General features: G+C 48.5%; 1 protein-coding gene across 2 annotated transcripts in view; it reads right to left on the bottom strand.

The window, feature by feature from the left end:
* The window catches only part of LOC135906571 (medium-chain acyl-CoA ligase ACSF2, mitochondrial-like), a 467079-nt gene that overhangs the window by 400888 nt on the left and 48350 nt on the right, over positions 1-17841 (bottom strand). For both annotated transcript variants that reach the window (XM_065438015.1, XM_065438016.1), the window contains exon 2: positions 11908-12036. In XM_065438015.1, coding sequence (XP_065294087.1) covers positions 11908-12036 — 129 coding nt within the window. The remainder of the gene's footprint in view (positions 1-11907; positions 12037-17841) is intronic.

Genomic DNA, 17841 nt, shown 5'->3' with positions numbered 1-17841 from the left:
TTAAATTTTGTGTGGTCACGAACCCACATTGCCGTTTGACACCATCCGCCCTTCTATACCAACTGTTGCAACTGATTACGTTTGTAAAGTCATCGATCGCGCTCACATGGCACGTCAAGTCGCCCGATCTCGTTTATTAGCGTCGCTGCATATACAAAAAGAGCGTTATGATCGGTGCCATCACGATGTTAAGTTCGCGCCAGGTGCTCGGGTGCCCCTTTGGTCACCATGTCGTCGGGTTGGCCTCCCGCAGAAGCTTCTCTCTGAGTACACAGGGCCTCATGAAGTCCTACGTCAAGTTGTGACGTAATTTACGTGATTTCGCCACTACAGTTTGATGCATCTTCAAGTCCGATGCCTGTTGACGTCGTGCACGTTTCGCAGCTGAAGCCATGTTTCGCTCAAAATTCTTCCCCTACGATGTGCCGAGACGGCGCTTCAGCACACGGGGGTCTTGTTACGCAAGGATGAAAGAACAGAGAGGAAGAAGATCGCAAGCCGCTGCCTTCTGCGTGTTCTTGGTTGCCATCCATCTTAACTACTGTGACTCATTTTGAATATATTGTCATGCGCTAACACAAGAGTAAGTGACAGTACGAGCAGCCAGAGACGAAAAATGCCAAGCATTAAGCGACGGTTCTCCAGCTGGCGCGGGATCCTTGACCTCGTCGTCTTCTTCACCGTTTTGCTGGGCACGCAATGCTGAATGGTCACTGGCTCATAACACCAGGTGGCATTATTCCCCCTCCCTATGAAGCACCGACTCGATGCTCAAACACAAGACGTACACGGAAAGTACGCACATTAGGTAAGACATTAAAAAAGGGGGGAAACGCGCTAGCACACATACGGGCATGCACACGAGGCAAAAAAAAATGGGTTCAGTCATCGGAAACAAAAAAGAGAAAAAAACAGGCTTCGCAGTTCTTTGGAGGACGACGCGACGACAGCAAAAAACAAAAGTTTGTTTCACCGGTAGACTTAACATCGCCGTGCAAAATACGGCTTGAGGCGGACGACATGTACAGTCGCCCAAATCTTTAACTGGTGTGCGGGAGCGGCGACTTTTCCGGGCGTCAGCGCCGTATGACGCGGCGAGGCTGGAAACAGCCTAGTAGACGATGGGCCCAGCTGAGCGCGCTTTGTCCGCATGCGCTTAGCCTCAGACTGTTTCCAGCCTCGCCACGTCAAACGGCGCTGACGCACGGAAAAGTCGCCGCTCCCGCACACCAGTTAAAGATTTGGGCGACTGTACAGTCTCTGCGCGTGGTAAACGGCGCTTGGGCGACGGTAGGTCTCCGTCTGGAACCACTTCATAATTCACGTCGCTTACACGCCTTAGTACTGTGTATGGTTCGAAGTACTTGCTCAGGAGTCTCTCGCTGAGGCCTCGCCGTCTAATGGGGGTACAAACCCAAACTTGGTCACCAGGCTCATAGGTAACTTGTCGAGGGTGTAGACTGTACCTTATGGCATCGGTACACTGCTGCTGTCGTATGTGGACACGGGCCAGTTGACGGGCTTCCTCGGCACGCTGAATGTACTTCTCGACGTCAGGAGCTAACTGGTCGAGCTGATCGATGTCTTCATACGGAATCATGGCGTCGAGCATAGTTTGAACATCTCGACCATAAACGAGGGGAAACGGCGTAAATCGTGTAGCTTCCTGTGTGGCGGTGTTGTACGCAAACGTTAAGTACGGCAGGATTTCGTCACCCGCCGTAGTTGCTCAGTGGCTATGGTGTTAGGCTGCTGAGCACGAGGTCGCGGGATCGAATCCCGGCCATGGCGGCCGCATTTCGATGGGGGCGAAATGCGAAAACACCCGTGTACTTAGATTTAGGTGCACGTTAAAGAACCCCAGGTGGTCGAAATTTCCGGAGTCCTCCACTACGGCGTGCCTCATAATCAGAAAGTGGTTTTGGCACGTAAAACCCCATAATTATGATATTATTATATTATTAAAGATTTCGTCGCAGGCTTTGTGCTGCACATCGACGTACATAGAGAGCATGTCTGCCAGTGTTTTATTTAGTCTTTCTGTCAAACCGTTAGTCTGAGGGTGGTATGCAGTGGTCTTTCGATGACTCATGTAACTCAACTTGAAGATGTCGTCCAGAAGCTTCGCCGTAAATGCCGTCCCTCGGTCAGTGGTGATGAATGATGGTGCGCAATGCCGAAGCACAATGTGACGCATAAAAAACTGGGCAACTTCAGATGCTGTCCCGCGTGGTAGTGCCTTCGTCTCAGCGTTACGCGTCAAGTAGTCAGTTGCGACAATGATCCACTTATTGCCGGGGGAAAACAAGGGAAATGGTCCAAGAAGGTCCATTCCAACTTGATCAAACGGCGTACGCGGAGGGTCGGTGGGTCGTAGAAGGCCTGCAGGCTTGAAGGGTGGTTACTTTCGGCGCTGGCATTCACGGCATCCTTTCACGTAGCGTTTGACGCAAGCAGTCAGTCTAGGCCAGTAGTACAGTTGCCGTACCCTGTCCAGAGTCCTTGAGTAACCCAAGTAACCAGATGTCGGCTCGTCATGGCAGGCTAATAGAATGTCGTCGTGAAGGGCTTGAGGCACTATAGAAGATGTGGTTTGTCGCCAGCACCTGTGTTTCTCTTGTATAAGATGCCCTCTCGAAGGCAAAATGATGACAACCGTCGCGAAAGTGGACGAGGAATGGACGCGATGCCGCCTTCTAAGTGATCAATGATGGGCCTTAACTCAGCGTCCGATCGTTGTTTAGCGAGCAGGTCCGGTCTGCTGAGGGCTCCCAGGAAGGCGCTGTCGTCTTCCTCGTCAGGATTCTGAGATTCAACAGGTGCTCGTGATAGCGTGTCAGCATCTTCATGTTTCCTACCTGACTGGTATACGATGGTGATGTTAAATTGCTGGAGTCGCAGACTCCAAAGTGCCAATCGTCCAGAAGGGTCTCGGAGGTTGGTCAACCAGCACAAAGCGTGATGATCGGTCACAACTTTAAATGACCGCCCGTAGAGATACGGCCTAAACTTTGTAGTAGCCCAAATAACCGCGAGCCACTTCTTCTCTGTGGTGGAATAATTGGACTCTGCCAGTGACAGAGTGCGGCTCGCGTAGGCTATAACTCGTTCAGTTCCGTCGTGCCGTTGCACCAGGATAGCTCCAAGACCGATATTGCTGGCGTCAGTGCGTACTTCTGTGTCAGCATCCTCAGCAAAATGACCGAGCACAGGAGGAGAAGACAATCGATGTTGTAGCTCCGAAAAGGCAGGCTGTTGTTCATCAGTCCAGAGGAATGGCATGTCGTCACGTGTAAGGCGAAATAGCGGCTCTGCAATCTTCGAAAAATTTTCAATGAAGCGTCGATAATAGGCACACAAGCCCGAAAACTGTCGGACACATTTCTTGTCGGTTGGAGTGGGAAAAGCAGCTACGGCATCAGTCTTCTCGGGATCGGGCCGAGCACCTGCCGCGCTCACGACGTGACCAAGGAACACCAGTTCCTCGTAACCGAAATGGCATTTCTCTGGCTTGAGTGTAAGGTCAGCCAATCGAATGGCTTCGAGTACATTCCGAAGGCGTCGAAGGTGCTCGTCAAAAGTCTCCGAAAAGTCTCCGACGTTGCATATAGGTGGTTCAGCATTGTCGATTGCCTCGGAAACAAAACACTCAGTGACATCGACGATGGGGTCGGCGTAGGCGATGACAGTACCGGGGAAAAGGTGCCGGTGTTCGTAGCTGAAGTTCGTGACAAGAAGCTCACAGTGGCCGTCATGGAGATCAATAAGGCTTCTTGCTACGCAAACACCTTGAGAAAGCAGAAGAGAGCGATTGCTTTCTGCGACCGCTTCACCGTATAAGAGTCTGTCACATGCCACCTTAACCACGACACTTGCACGTGGTGGTAACATTACAGCGTCGTCGATTACACGAAGAGGTGCTGGAGGGTGGATGCTGTTGGTCGTCGCTGAGGCGCTCTTTGTCGAGAACGTGACGAGGCGTTCTCGAATGTCGATGATAGCTCCGTGCTCCCTGAGAACATCCATACCGATGATGAGGTCTCCAGAACACTGAGGGAGAATGCTTAAGTTGGCAACAAACGTGGAGCCATGAATCTGTATTCTTGCCGTGCACGTGCCGAGTTTGGTGATGATGTGCCCGCCAGCTGTACGAATTGGTGTTTGATTTTAAGGCATCGTCACTTTCTTCAGAAGGGTGGCCAGTTTTTCGCTGATCATAGAATAATCCGCTCCAGTGTCCACTAAAGCAGTCAATTCAGGACCGTCGAGCAGTACAGGAATGTCCAAGGAAATTCTTTTTCTGTAATCAGCAGGTACTTTCGTCGTCGGTGTATCGTCGGTCCGTGTACGCGTGAGTAGGGGTCCTTGAGCACGTCCAGGCTGAGTGGCCTCACCCCCGAAGGCCGCTGTTGTTAGTTTTACCGGTGCGGGCTGGGCGACCGACTCCGCACCACGCTCGAATACGTACGGCGAGTCGGAGAAAACCGCCGCGGCGAAGGGGAGCGTGACTGCTGTCGAGTTGATGGGGATCCGCACTGCTGGGCAACGTATTGTTCAATTTCAGGAGGACGCTGGCCGAACCTAGGTCGCGGCGAGTTTGCTGAAAATCCGCGTAATCCGAGCTCTCGATAGGAGCACTGTCGGTAGACGTGCCCAGCTTCGCCACAGTGAAAGCAAAGGGGACGGCGATCAGGTGCCCGCCACACGTCTGATTGCCTTGGGGCCTGTCGGTGGTCCTGGTAATACGAGGCCGCTTGGACGGGCTGTAGCATGGCCGCGCACGCGGTGCGAAGCGGGGAGGGAGGTGGGGCAGGTTGCCTCAAAGCTTGCGCATACGACATACGGGAGCTGTCAGTTCTTAGCGGTCGAGCTTCTGTGTTGAAGAGTGGTTCTCTTAGCGCTTGCTGGACTTCGTCACGGAGAACTCTGGACAAGGATTTGAGCGTCGGCTGTGAGGGTACCGACAGCTTCTGGAGTTCTTCGCGGATTACGGAACGAATGAACTCTCGAACGAAATCGACGTGGCCCCCGAGAGCTCCGAAGTAGTCCGTAGGTGAGGCAGCGTTCACTTGGCATTCGTATGATGGTGCCCGCTGCCGAAGCGTCTGTTCCATGGTGACGGCCTCGGAAAGAAATTCTAACACAGTCTTGGGAGGACTGCGCACGAGACCGCCGAACGGCTGCTCTTTCACTCCGCGCATGAGGTACCGCACCTTCTTTTCTTCCGACATGCTGGGGTCGGCTCGTCGAAAGAGACGCGTCATGTCCTCGACATAGATTGCGACACCTTCGTTCGGCATTTGTATACGGGACTGGAGATCACGTTCAGCTCGCTCCCGGCGATCAGGGCTCGCATACGTCTCCAGAATCCGGCGTTTGAATTCTGCCCATGAATTTAGGGCATCTGCACGGTTCTCGTACCAAACACGTGCACCATCGTTCAGGCTGAAATATACGTTTGTCAGGTTCTCTGCGTCATCCCACTTGTTGAACGCGGCAACATGTTCATAGTGGACCAGCCAATCTTCAACATCCTCATGTATGGCGCGGTGGAAGGGATTTGGCGTTCGCGGATTCAGTAGCGTACACTGAATCGGCGTTAGGCCTTCCATACTTGTTGGCGTGGTCGGAGCTGCCATTTTCTCTGCGAGGAGTCCACACTCAGGGGGGTTTGTCCACGGATCCTTCTGCTGGCGCGGTGTACAGGCGTAACCACCGGTACGGGGCTGGAGCTCCTGCTGCTCGGAGGGGTGTTGTGCATAGATTAGGTTACCCTGCACCTCCACCAGTTTGTCACGCGCTAACACAAGAGTAAGTGATAGTACGAGCAGCCAGAGACGAAAAATGCCAAGCACTAAGCAACGGTTCTCCAGCTGGCTAGGGATCCTTGACCTTGTCGTCTTCTTCGCCGTTTTGCTGGGCACGAAATGCTGAATGGTCGCTGGCTCATAACACCAGGTGGCAATATATTGTAAATACAATCTCTCTACACTTCCAATATCCCCGTCATAGGAGCGCGCGAGACCTAACCTTCCGCGACACCACCTATTCTGGTCGTGACCATCCCAGCGAGAATCGGGACCCTCCCTCCACATATAACGAGATCATAAAGCAATTTTGTCTAGACCGCAGAATATACAGCACACCTCACAATAAGCTCACCAGGCCTCAAGCCCTGACGTTCAGAATGCTTCAAACAAACACGTACCCCACGCAGAACAGACTACATCACTACATGCCTGACCTATACAAAACATCATATTGCGCAAATTGCCATAGCACACTAGACTTACATCACTTGGTCTGGCCGCGTGGTCGGACCCACGCAAACAAGGATCAAGACTCTGCCAGGCTACAAGAAGCGTTACGCAGCATGGACCTGGCGGAGCAGCTCTGGGCTGTCCAGCGAGCCCACGATGCGGCCAGGGAGTTACAACTCCCGGTCCCAACGTGGGAGTAGCCCGCTCTATGGGACCTTGCTCCGCGTAGCTCGCAGGACCTTTCTATAAAGTTACTCCATCCATCCATCCATCCAACATCCCCGTAGCAATATTAAGCAAATTCAAGAAAAGATGCCATAGAAGTAATACACGCAAAAATATACATATACTAAAACGATTTTAAAAAAGATTAACGACAAAAAATAAAACTAAGAACACTTCACATTTGAACGAAAACACTCATAACTTTCTGCTTATTTATTTATTATTTGTGTTTATTTATTATTTATTTATTTAGTTAGTTATTATTTCTTTATTATTTATTATTTGTGTATAGACATGTTTTGCACCATCGCAAGTTTAACGACCGGATTACAGTTTAGGATTTTTAGGTTAATTTTTTTTCTACCATAAGTACTGCGTTTATTCCGCTTGCGATATTTTTGTGCCAGAACTCATAACTGTGTATCCTACGGAGGTAGCTAAACAAAAATGAGTCTGGTTCAGTCTTCCTTTGTTAAAAATAACGAGAGGTAACTGTTTTAGACATCTTTAATAACTAATATTTGGTATTTCCTAAATGGTGGCGCCGTGTGAATAAGGTATGATGGGTTGTCAATTACTGCTAAAATTATTTTGTGTAGTAAAAGCAAGCTAGATAACCTACTTTTAATTGCAGTTTCTCATATAAGAAGAGATTTTGCAAACGGGCGTGGACAAGCGTGTAGTAATACCCCTTTTTTAGCCAAACGGACAGTATGTGTCTGAATATAGAAATGATTAAAATGGAACGTTAAATAGCAGATCGAACGTCATTTATACGAGGTGACCAGTTAGGAATTTCTTGAAACAGCAAGCCGGGAAGACTGTGTGTAGTAACGCGCTATGTAGTAAGACTGACAAATTTAATGCTTAATGGATTGGAAAGGGGCTTGTTGTGTGTATGGAAAATTACGTATATTGTGTTATTTTTGTCATTTAATTGAATGATATTTATTTGTAGCCAAATTTCAGGGCTTCAAACCATATATTTCCTTTCCTATCTGGCGCGATCAGGTCTTTTCCAGCAGAAAAAATGCATTTGTCTGATCAACGTAAATGAAAACGCATGGTGTCTAGGGTAGGATCATAACGTCAGTTATACACAACAAATATACACGTGTGACTAAAATGGAACCCTGCGGGACACCATATTTAACATTACCTATGTCTGATTTACCGCATTTGATATTGGTATACTGAAAGTGGTTTGTTATATTGCTATTGATTAATTCGAACGGAATTCCCGTAGTACCACACATCCAGAATTTTTCTAAGGATATTGTGTTTTATGGAAAGAAATGTGTTTCCACAATTTAGAAATAATCCGAGTGTAAATAGGTTCTGCTCACTGTGATAATTTTTTTTTCTTAATCGATAAAAAAGCCTCTTTCCTTCATATTTAGGTTTCAGAATCATACCGACCTTCAACAATATTCTTCGAATTACAGAAGTTGATAACTGTCGTTGATAACTTCTTCGAAAACTTCAGATAACACTGCCAAAATTGAAATTGTCCGACAGTTGTTAAATCCGTTTGGATCACCTTTTTTATAAGCTACTGACGCCCGAGCAATGTTTATGTAATCAGGAGAGACGCCTGTAGACATTGTCAGATTACCAATATGAGACAGTGGTTCACAAATATGATGCGCGATTGTTTTGAACAGTGGAGCCTGTATTTTATCGTGGCCGCATGCGCTTTCATTGTTTATTTTACGTAGCAGTTTCTATACTTTCGTTTCTGTAGTGGGAACTAAAGATATTGAATCTTCAATCTTCTGACTACATCGCAAATTATAGCCACAGTCCTTTGCAGCAAAAGCCTCAACGTGTCCATCATTCAGAAAAGTGCGGCGTGAACTTCCTGGCAAGTTCAATTCCTGCACTTGGCGTACCATTTATTTCGATAATCATATTTCAATAATTTTTTATGTCACTTTATGAAATGCTTGCCTCACATATTTCGTCATTTATATTATTAAACCTTCACTCATGATATGTGGCACGCTCCCTGTTAATGTCAGATTCTTGTTTGGTCCTGATCTTCTTATACTGGTTGAAATATTCTATACGCCTAGTTTTCATGATAGGGCGAAGTTCTTGTCCCGGTGTCGTATTCTTTTTAAAAGTGTGTTGTCAATCCACGCGGTTTTCATTATTTCATATTTTTTATTTGAGTGATGGGAAACACGGAAAATAAACTTATTTCACTTTTTCAATAAATAAGCTGTAAGACGTTCTGGAGTGGTTGGATCGCAGGATCTCGTTCGAATTAATTACACTAGCTAAACTCTCAAATACTGCAGTGCTAGCATTATCAGTTTTCCTGCATACGTATGTAGTGGTTGTAGATGGCGATGACTTGGCGATAACAAAGATGCTTTTGTGGTCAGTACAGGTAATTCACCCAACAGAAGTTAGTCTCTGGATTCATGGATTTGCCACTTTGTTCTTTACGATCTTGCTTCCCTTAGTGTTGCACATCCTTTTCAAGCAAGCTTATCGCGTCTTCGACAGCACACACGACATTCCCGGTGTCGGTTGATTTTCCCTAATTGAAGGTTAGACCTCGGCTTAGAAGTTTGTTTTCCGGAGTAGTTCGCCTCTAGGAAGGCATATATTCCTGACCTCGAACTTAGGTGCCATACGTTTGTCTTCTTCCAGCAAGGCACTCAGCTCTCCTTCAAGGAAGCGCTGCGTGCTATTTTCTCCTTACCATCAACGCTGTATCGAATATCAACCAAGCACCCACAGCCATTGGCCTCTGGGACCTGTGCGCGGTGTGCTTACCCTGTCGAGTTGTACTGTCAGCGCAGGGAAGTATCTTGAAGTCGCGGACACTTCAACTCTCGAGCCGATATTAAATCGGCATAGTCTATAGTTCATTGGTGCGTCAAAAAGCTGCCTCGGCGAGTGTCCCAACGACAAGTATTTGAACGGAGCAGGACTTGGCTTACTTGGTTTGCGCGAGCGGCAGACTTCTTTTTGCAGTAGTAAAGACAGTGTTTCGAGCCGGACGAATGCGCTGCACGGCTACCTAACTCGCACATGGAAAGCTAGCATAGCAGCTCAGATTTAGGCAGCGGCTGGCGTGTCCTTGCGTCGAAGCGGGGGTGGAATGCAGGCTTCAGCGTCTAGTTGTCTTCGCGCCTTGCTGGCTTTCGCACTGTCGAGTTGAAGATCGCGGCAATGCTCACTGCCAAGGTTTGAGAACAGTCATTCCTCATCTGCATCTTCGGTTCCACGCACCTAAGTCCACCCATCCTTGAGGGTCAGCTTCACAACACAGCTGCTCCGAGAATGGAGCGCCACAGAGGCCGACGACGAGCTATTCGCGTACGACGCTTTTTTCCACCTCGGTCGAGGGGCAGTTACAGCGCCTGACCAGCCGGCAGAGATCGCCGAATTATCGATCCTTTATTCAAGCAGCTGAACCCATTTATGCAGGCGTGAGCTTCATATAGCTAATTTGCGAGCTGGAAGAAGTGGACAGTCAAGCGAGGAAAGGATCTCTTCGGCGTGTGGCTGTTCATCCAGCGAAAATCTATCTGGGAACGGAGGAGTTTCGGGGCCCATGCAATGCAGAAGAGAGCGCACCCGTTTTGGTTTGCGACGCCGGGCTGAGCCCAGAAACTGTGGCTTGGTAATCTTAGCGAATTTGCCTTTGCCATGTGTCCACCTTGCTAGATTTCTGAAGTCGATCGGTGTAGGCAGCTGGAAAGTCGAGCGCGTGTAATTTGTTACTAGGTTGCTCGCTGGCCAACGCACCGCCGTCGAGATCGTTGGTCTCCGACGTGCCGCTGACGCCATTGCTCTCACTGACGTCTTAAGCTTACAAGGGTTGGAGACGCGACCCCAGTTAAAACACCATGTGGAGAATATGTCACAAAGACTGGAACAACGGCTGACTCCCGGAGCTCACAATTCCAAACAAACAAGTGGCACCCCTTTATTCACAATCAAATAGATGCAGGGAATCGAGCACACATGGGGAGCCAAGGACTCGTGGCATGCTAAGCAATGGCGACCTCTACACTCCTTTCCGATCACAGGAACAGTCCTATGAAGTGATGCTGGCACAGCTATTTCCTCCTGCCTGCTCTTATATGGCAGCTCTTTCTTTCTCAGCCCTTGATGTAGTGTTTATTCGTTTCGTTTGCACACAACTTCATTGCCTGTTTCGGCTCATGCAGAAATGGCCAGGTGCCATCTGCCCGTGGCATGCACTGCCTCTCCGAAGAACGCAGCGAAGGCCGTGAACTTGTACTGAACAAAGCTTCTTTGTGAATGAACTGGCATGTGCGCATAAACAACAGCGATGCACAGAACACCCTGAACTAGTTAGACAAGCGTAAGGGAATCGAATTTTCCTACATGCTTTCTTCGTCTTTCCCTCTAGACTCGTTCTCTTCCCTCGCGGCAATTTTCCTTGACAACGCACAAGGCGGAGAGCTTTTGAAGCATTATCATGACGAAAGCGCTTTACAGTAATACTTTGCCCACAGGCAACACTGCTCGGGATGAACCCCATAGCCGTGTAGCAATACGCAGTTGAGAGCTGCACGTGCTTTGGCATGTGGTCACGTGTTTCAGATACAGCGGGCAATATTGTGTCGAAGGAAGATGATATATTTGTTGAAGTGTCAACACTGATCGCTACATGGATGCAGTTTGTATAAGAATGCCCCATCGAGACATGCCTCATTTCTTAGCCAGGGACCCATTTTAATCTGCCAAATGAAATTCCTTGATCACACAACAACTCTTTTTTGGAGAGTTGGTGTTTGCTGAATGTCATGGTACTGGTAACGACATGGCCTTCTTCTGTGAGCAATAACATTCTACTTTTCCAGGGATGGGTATTTTAGACGCTTTTGTGCACATTGCTTCAAGAACAAAAGCCAGATACGTCATTCCGATGACAAGAAACTTATTCTATGCGCAATAAAATGTGCTCAAATACACTGAATGAGCGTGTTGGATTGGCATGGTCCGTGTACCATCACGAACATCATCAGGTACACCATCGCACAGGGCTGGAAAATTTCCGTGCTCACGTGAACGGCTGCATGTGAAAGCTACGGGAGGGTAAGGCACCAGAAAACATCGCCTATCTTACAGGCCATACTAGTGATACGTATAAAAGAAACACAAAACTTAGATTCAATACAGCATATGCAGGCCCATCGGCCAGGGCAATGGATCATTTGTATGCCAATACCCATTATATAGGAGGGCCCAGTGAATGTTTTCTATGTGTTACAAGTCGTTACAATGCTCTTTGTATAAATAAAAAAAAAACTCTCGCAGAGTACTCAACTTGCTATAGGCTGGGACGAAATTTGTTCCAGTAAAGACAAACAACGGCGGATAGGTCACATCCTCACCACTTTGCAGTAAGGAGGTTCGTTCCCTAGTAGCTTACCAAAGTGAGTCCAGCCTTGGCCGCGGCGAACTGGCACACGATATATCGGTGGCAAGTAGGTGACAGGATGCCTACCCGAGATCCCGGCTCCAGATCGAAGGAAAGTAGACCCTGAGCCACACTCTCGACCTGGAAATCAATGAGTAAATGAGAAATCCGTTCCTGATCGACTATGCGACAGGAAGAAAATCTAACTACCATTTGCAGACCGGTTCCTGTTGCTATTTCTGGCATTTCGAAAATACACACGCTTACCCGCAACATTGTGAAAGGAAAAGCAAGTTACGGCAATCACAAATCTAAGAAGCCTTTTTCTGGGAGCAAGAACTATCTTATTTTCCAGCTCTGGGGATATTAGACACTTCTTTACAAAGTGGGTCTAGGAAAAAATGAAAATACGCCATTAAAACGACAAGAAACACTCTGTGCGCACTAAAATGCGTTCAAATGCGCTGAAGGAGTGTACTGGACTGGGCTGGCTCGTGCGCCATTAGGACCGTAGCAAACAGCGCTTGGACGGGCCGAAGTGAGGACGACGGACTCGGCGCTAAACGCCCACTTGTCATAGAGAAACGTATTGGCAAAGAGCGGACACTCCCGTAGGGCCCTGCGGTTGAGCTACTGCACTGCCGCCAACGCTCTGAGCGGCTGGTAAGACCGCTGATTTTGGCTTATGAGAATTTGGACGCGTGGTTTAGCTCTGTTTTTGCTTCGGTAATGATAACAATGCTTTCGATTCTGGTTCAGCTGTGGCTGCAACAACGTTCAATACGCCGTCTCTAGCTGAGCGCAAGAGCTTTGATATTTCATTTTTAAGCATTCCGCATAATGGACGTAATAAGCTCGTGGATCACAAACATTTTACTAGAAAAGCCGCCAAGTTTCTCATGGAATCAGAAGCGCTGAATCGGGTCATCCAGATTGGAAAAAATAATTCGGTCAACGCTCTCTTTATTGCAATTCTTATACATTTTCTGAGCCACTTTCTTCAGTTGCACACACAGGAAGCGTTGGTTCAATACAAAAAAGTTTACCTATTGCTTGTTCACAAGCGCAAATGGACAGAAAAAATACTCTCTCACAAACAGTATAAATACGCAAACTACAAGAAGAATGTTCAGCAATGACAAGCAACGCGTAAAGCACAAGTAGCGCTGACAAACTGGGCCAGACGCATGCAACGTGCAGTGAGGTAAACATCCTTCAGAAAACGATCCCAAAGGCCCGTCGTACTCGAGCCGCGCCAAATAAAGCATTTGTGTGATGGTACGGGTGAGCCACATGTAATAATGTATGCGCTTTGAATTGAACGTCTTGCGAGGGACTTTTGGATGATTACGCGTCGGGAGAAATGCAAATGCTTTTCCGGAAAAGACGGGTGCAAAAATGAACGGGAGGCTACACGGTAAGCGGGTGCGACGGCTCAGATTCTATCACGTCCAAAATACGCTCACCCATCATAGCTAATGTCTTGCTAACAATGTTATTAAGGCAAGAAACAGCTCGTGCGGTAAGGTGTTTCGTTTTCTCTGCTCCGCAGAGAAAAGAAGACACCTAACGCTCGAGTGAGGCGGCGCGTAGAAATGTAAGTTGAGGAGGGTGTAACCTGCGGCACAACGCCGTCGCAGCATCAACGCCTCATTGGAAACGGGATACGTGGCTCTAACCCCGTAGACGTATGATGAGCTTTCTAATTTTGAGGTAAAGTGGAAACGCAAATCGCTGAGCAGCCTGGGGGTTGGTCAGACCCTTACTTGTTCGGGCGCCAAATAGCTCGAGTGTCTACTCTTACGTATTAAACGAGAAGAAAGGGGATTAACCGAGGGGCCCCATTTTTATTACACATATCATAAGAAACCAACAAACACTGACAAACAAACACTGCAGGGGCGAATCGCCTTAATTGCATTTTTCGTCCCTGCTGAATTCTGTTGATTCTGTGCTTTGAGATAGCGGCGGAGTATATATACACTAACTGAAAGACTAAAGACGCTTGCTTGTTAGTCAGCGCTGTTGGTTGTAGTCTGGCTCCCCATCCTTGTTCTGTTGTTTGGCGCTGTTTACTGCTACTAAGGAGATTTGCCGCATCCTATGACTACGGCAGCAACCAGCCACCTCAACCGTAGACTGGTTCAATATATTTTGACGTAGTAGTGACGGTAATAATACAGCGTAAATCGGTGATTGACTAAACTAAGTTTTATTGGGAAAACTTGTGCCCACAAAAGCAAGTTGCACTCAAAGCACAATGCCAGCGGCGAACACGGTCGGCGATCATCCAAATCTGATCTGCCAGTCAAGCGCGGCAGCTTTTATATGAGTCATCGAAGGTTCCAGAGTAACCGCTGATGCCCACTTGTCTTACAGACGTACACAATTCGCGTCGCACATTGAGTGAGATTACGCAAGTTTCGGCGACAACAGGCAGCAGATAGAACCATCAATAACGATCGAGAAACTTCCGATACATGCGGGCGGGTCCTGCTCTGATAACATTCGTTAGACGGTAAAAAACGGTCTCCCGAAAAAGATAAACAAGTACATGAGTCAATATGAATACTTACTCATAGTAACTAATACCTATTGTTTCACTCGCACTTATCGTGTAAAGGAGTGAAAGCGTGTGAAGCCGCTTGTACTGCCGACTCCCCTCCCCTTCATCTTCGCCAATTTGAGGTTGCTCGCTTTCAAGGTCCTCCCAGTTGTCAAATGCTTGCCCTATGATCATTAGGCGTGATGGAATTCAATGTTCGAAGAATCAAGAGGTGTGCTACAGCGAGTGTAAGAATGGTGTTTACACGTTGTTTTTTCAGGATTGCAAAAGCGTGCACATCGGTCTCATTCACACCAGTTGCATTTAAAAGCAGTCGCACATTTCACAGCAATTACAGCGGTCACGGGACCATGCTTCTCGCGAGGCGACCAGTCGAAAATGGCCGCTTTTGTTTATCGAAAAGCGACAATGTTCGGCCCGACTATTTTCGGCCCGCCACTGCTCGAATTTGTAGTCGCACGACCATAGCCGCAAAACTGCCAACCCAATCAGCGGCACATCTAAAGTTATGCTATCATGTGTTTCCATCCAGCGTCCTCCTGCATCTTGGCAAATACAAAGTCCACGCCATCCTGGCAGACTGCAGGCCTGTAATTGGTGTCTTGCGTTGTGATGCTCCGGCGCATCGCTTCCAGCAACATGTCGATTGTGCGTGGTAGAATTCGCAGGTAGCTAAACCGCTGCAAAAGAAAGCACATATACACTGCAATTATCTATAGAAATTGCAACTTACTCCCAATAATACTTCTCGTCATGCGCGCGGTGTACGGACAGCAGGCGGCTTGCGTCGCCGAACCCTTATCGCGAAGGAATGCACAGGCGCACGCAGTAGCGTCGCATTTTCTTCGGGGGCGTCTGAGCAGCCACAGCTGACACCACGCCAGAGCACATCAGCTCAGTGACGACGTCTTCCTCTATGGTCGAATCAGAATCCATTACTGTTGCCGGGGCGCGAAGCCGACGAAGTGCGCCCGAACAGCGTTGACAACTAGAGTTCTCATTGAGAACCATAATCTCCAGGATTGCGACTTGCAGGTCGCGCTCAGCCAGGCTTACCGGTGGGCGCAGCCGTCGCCTGCACTTACTTTTTGCTCGCCAGTCACAAATCGTAGCGCGACTTCCTCAAATTGCCGGCGTGAGTGCGCCCATACGGCAAACTGTCCGGAATCTTACTGAAAGTGCGCGTGGTGAAAACTTCAATATGACTTATAATTTCAGAAGGCATTTAGGCGACTTTTGTATGCGGTGCCAATACATGTCACTTTTGAGGCAAACATATATATATATATATACATATATATATATATATTGAAATACCACGGTTCAGACGACGCTTCATTCCCAGAAGGAAAAATGGCGCCAACACAAAAACAAACACGAGCCGATGATTGATGATGACTTTGTACAGATGAAGATGAAGTCCGCATAAATGTGTGCACTAAGTTCCCCCGTGGACGGAAGCGGCCAGCCTGGCCGCACATTAGACAGTGGAACGGATATGATAGGGCTTCAGGCGAGACACGTGCACGATCTCTGTTTCGCGGCAGCGTCGGTCGGTTGGGGCCTCAACAGGTGTAACGCGATAGTTCACCGGCGAGGTCTGCTCGATGACTTTGTAGGGGCCAAGATAACGAGACTCAAGCTTCTCACATAAACCGGGTGTTCGCGCAGGGGTCCATAGGAGCACATCGTCACCAGGGCGGTAGGAAACGGCGCGATGAGAGGCATCGTACCGATGTTTGCGATCGTCTTGGCTGGCGGCAGTGTTCATGCGGGCGCGACGACGACATTGGGCAAGACGAGACACAAACTGGTCGCAAATGAATGGTGAAGCGTTGACGGGGCCAGAGAAGAAAAAAAACGTCGAGGGATGAGGTTGGGTGGCGGCCGTATACTACGAAAAACGGAGAGTATCCGGTGGTCCGTTGAACAGACGTATTGTACGCAAATGTTACAAATGGGAGGATCGCATCCCAGTTACGATGATCAGGTTGAATATACTTGGATAGCATGTCACACAGCGTGCGATGAAATCGCTCTGTTAGGCCGTTGGTTTGAGGGTGGTAGCTAGACGTTGTCTTGTGCACGGTCTTGGACGCTTGCAGAACTTGATTAAGAGTGCTTGAAAGAAATGTCTTGCCTCGGTCGCTCAAAAGAGCGTGAGGCGCCCCATGACGTAAGTAGACAGCCTGCAAGAAGAAGGCCGCTACTTCTGAGGCAGCTCCTGAGCGTATTGAGGCTGTTTCAGCGTACCGGGTCAAATGGTCAACAGCAGTGACGATCCATCGGTTGCCGTCTGGAGTAGGTGGGAGTGGCCCGAAAAGGTCAATGCCGACGACAGAGAAGGGTTGTGCTGGACAAGGAAGTGGTTGTAGGGTCCCGACCGGAGCAGTAGTAGGTCGCTTACGGTGTTGGCAAAGCGTGCACGAGGCAACATATCTAGCTATGCTCGTGGAAAGGCCTGGCCAATAGAATAGGCTGCGTATGCGCTCGTGTGTTTTGTTGTAACCCAAGTGGCCTGACGTCGGGTCATCGTGTGAGGCCTGCAGAACTGCAGCGCGAAGAGAGCGCGGTAGAACTGGAACCCATCGATGGCCTTCTGGGTGAAAAATGTACCGCTAGAGCACGTGGTCTTCAAACTTGAACAGTTTGAGTTGTTTCCGTAGCCTGGCATTGGGTGGAGATGAAACACCGCTAAGGCGATTGATGATACTATGGCAATAGGAATCGGCGCGCTGGTGAGTAGAAAGCACTGAAAGGCGGTTTGGTGAAGTCAAGGAAGAAATCGGTGTAAGAGACGAAGCGTCCTCCGTGCGGCCAATTTGACAAGGTGATGTGATGTGCTCCCATGATGGTGGTAATGGGCATCGTGAAAGAGCATCGGCATCTTGGTGCTTCCGTCCATACTTATATATGACATTGAAATCATATGCTTGCAATATATATATATATATATATATATATATATATATATATATATATATATATATATATATATATATATATATATATTGATTGGAAGATGACGAACATGCGCAAACAGTCAGCAGCATCGGCAGCATCAAGCGCGCAGCAGAGGCTCGAGCTCGGGAATTGCTCGGTGCATCCTAGAACCGGCGGTCGCTACGAATCCCAATAAATCTCCTTTATAAGTGGTAGAGCCGTGCGGGGTAACGTTCCATTCTACCATCCTGGAACTCCGTTCTCGGACGCTACCCTCCGCCATGCCGGACGCCGACCAGCAGACTCTCCCAACGCCACCCGTCCCTTGCGCTGGCACCGTTCGCCAGCGGTAGCCTCCTATCTTCAGCGGAACCGACGACAACGACGTTGAAGAGTGACTGTGGTCCTACTAACCGGTGAGCGTTCACAACGAATGG

This window comes from Dermacentor albipictus, chromosome 5 (assembly GCF_038994185.2).
Source record: "Dermacentor albipictus isolate Rhodes 1998 colony chromosome 5, USDA_Dalb.pri_finalv2, whole genome shotgun sequence".
Classification (NCBI taxonomy): domain Eukaryota; kingdom Metazoa; phylum Arthropoda; class Arachnida; order Ixodida; family Ixodidae; genus Dermacentor; species Dermacentor albipictus.
This window is presented reverse-complemented; position numbering and strand designations above follow the sequence as displayed.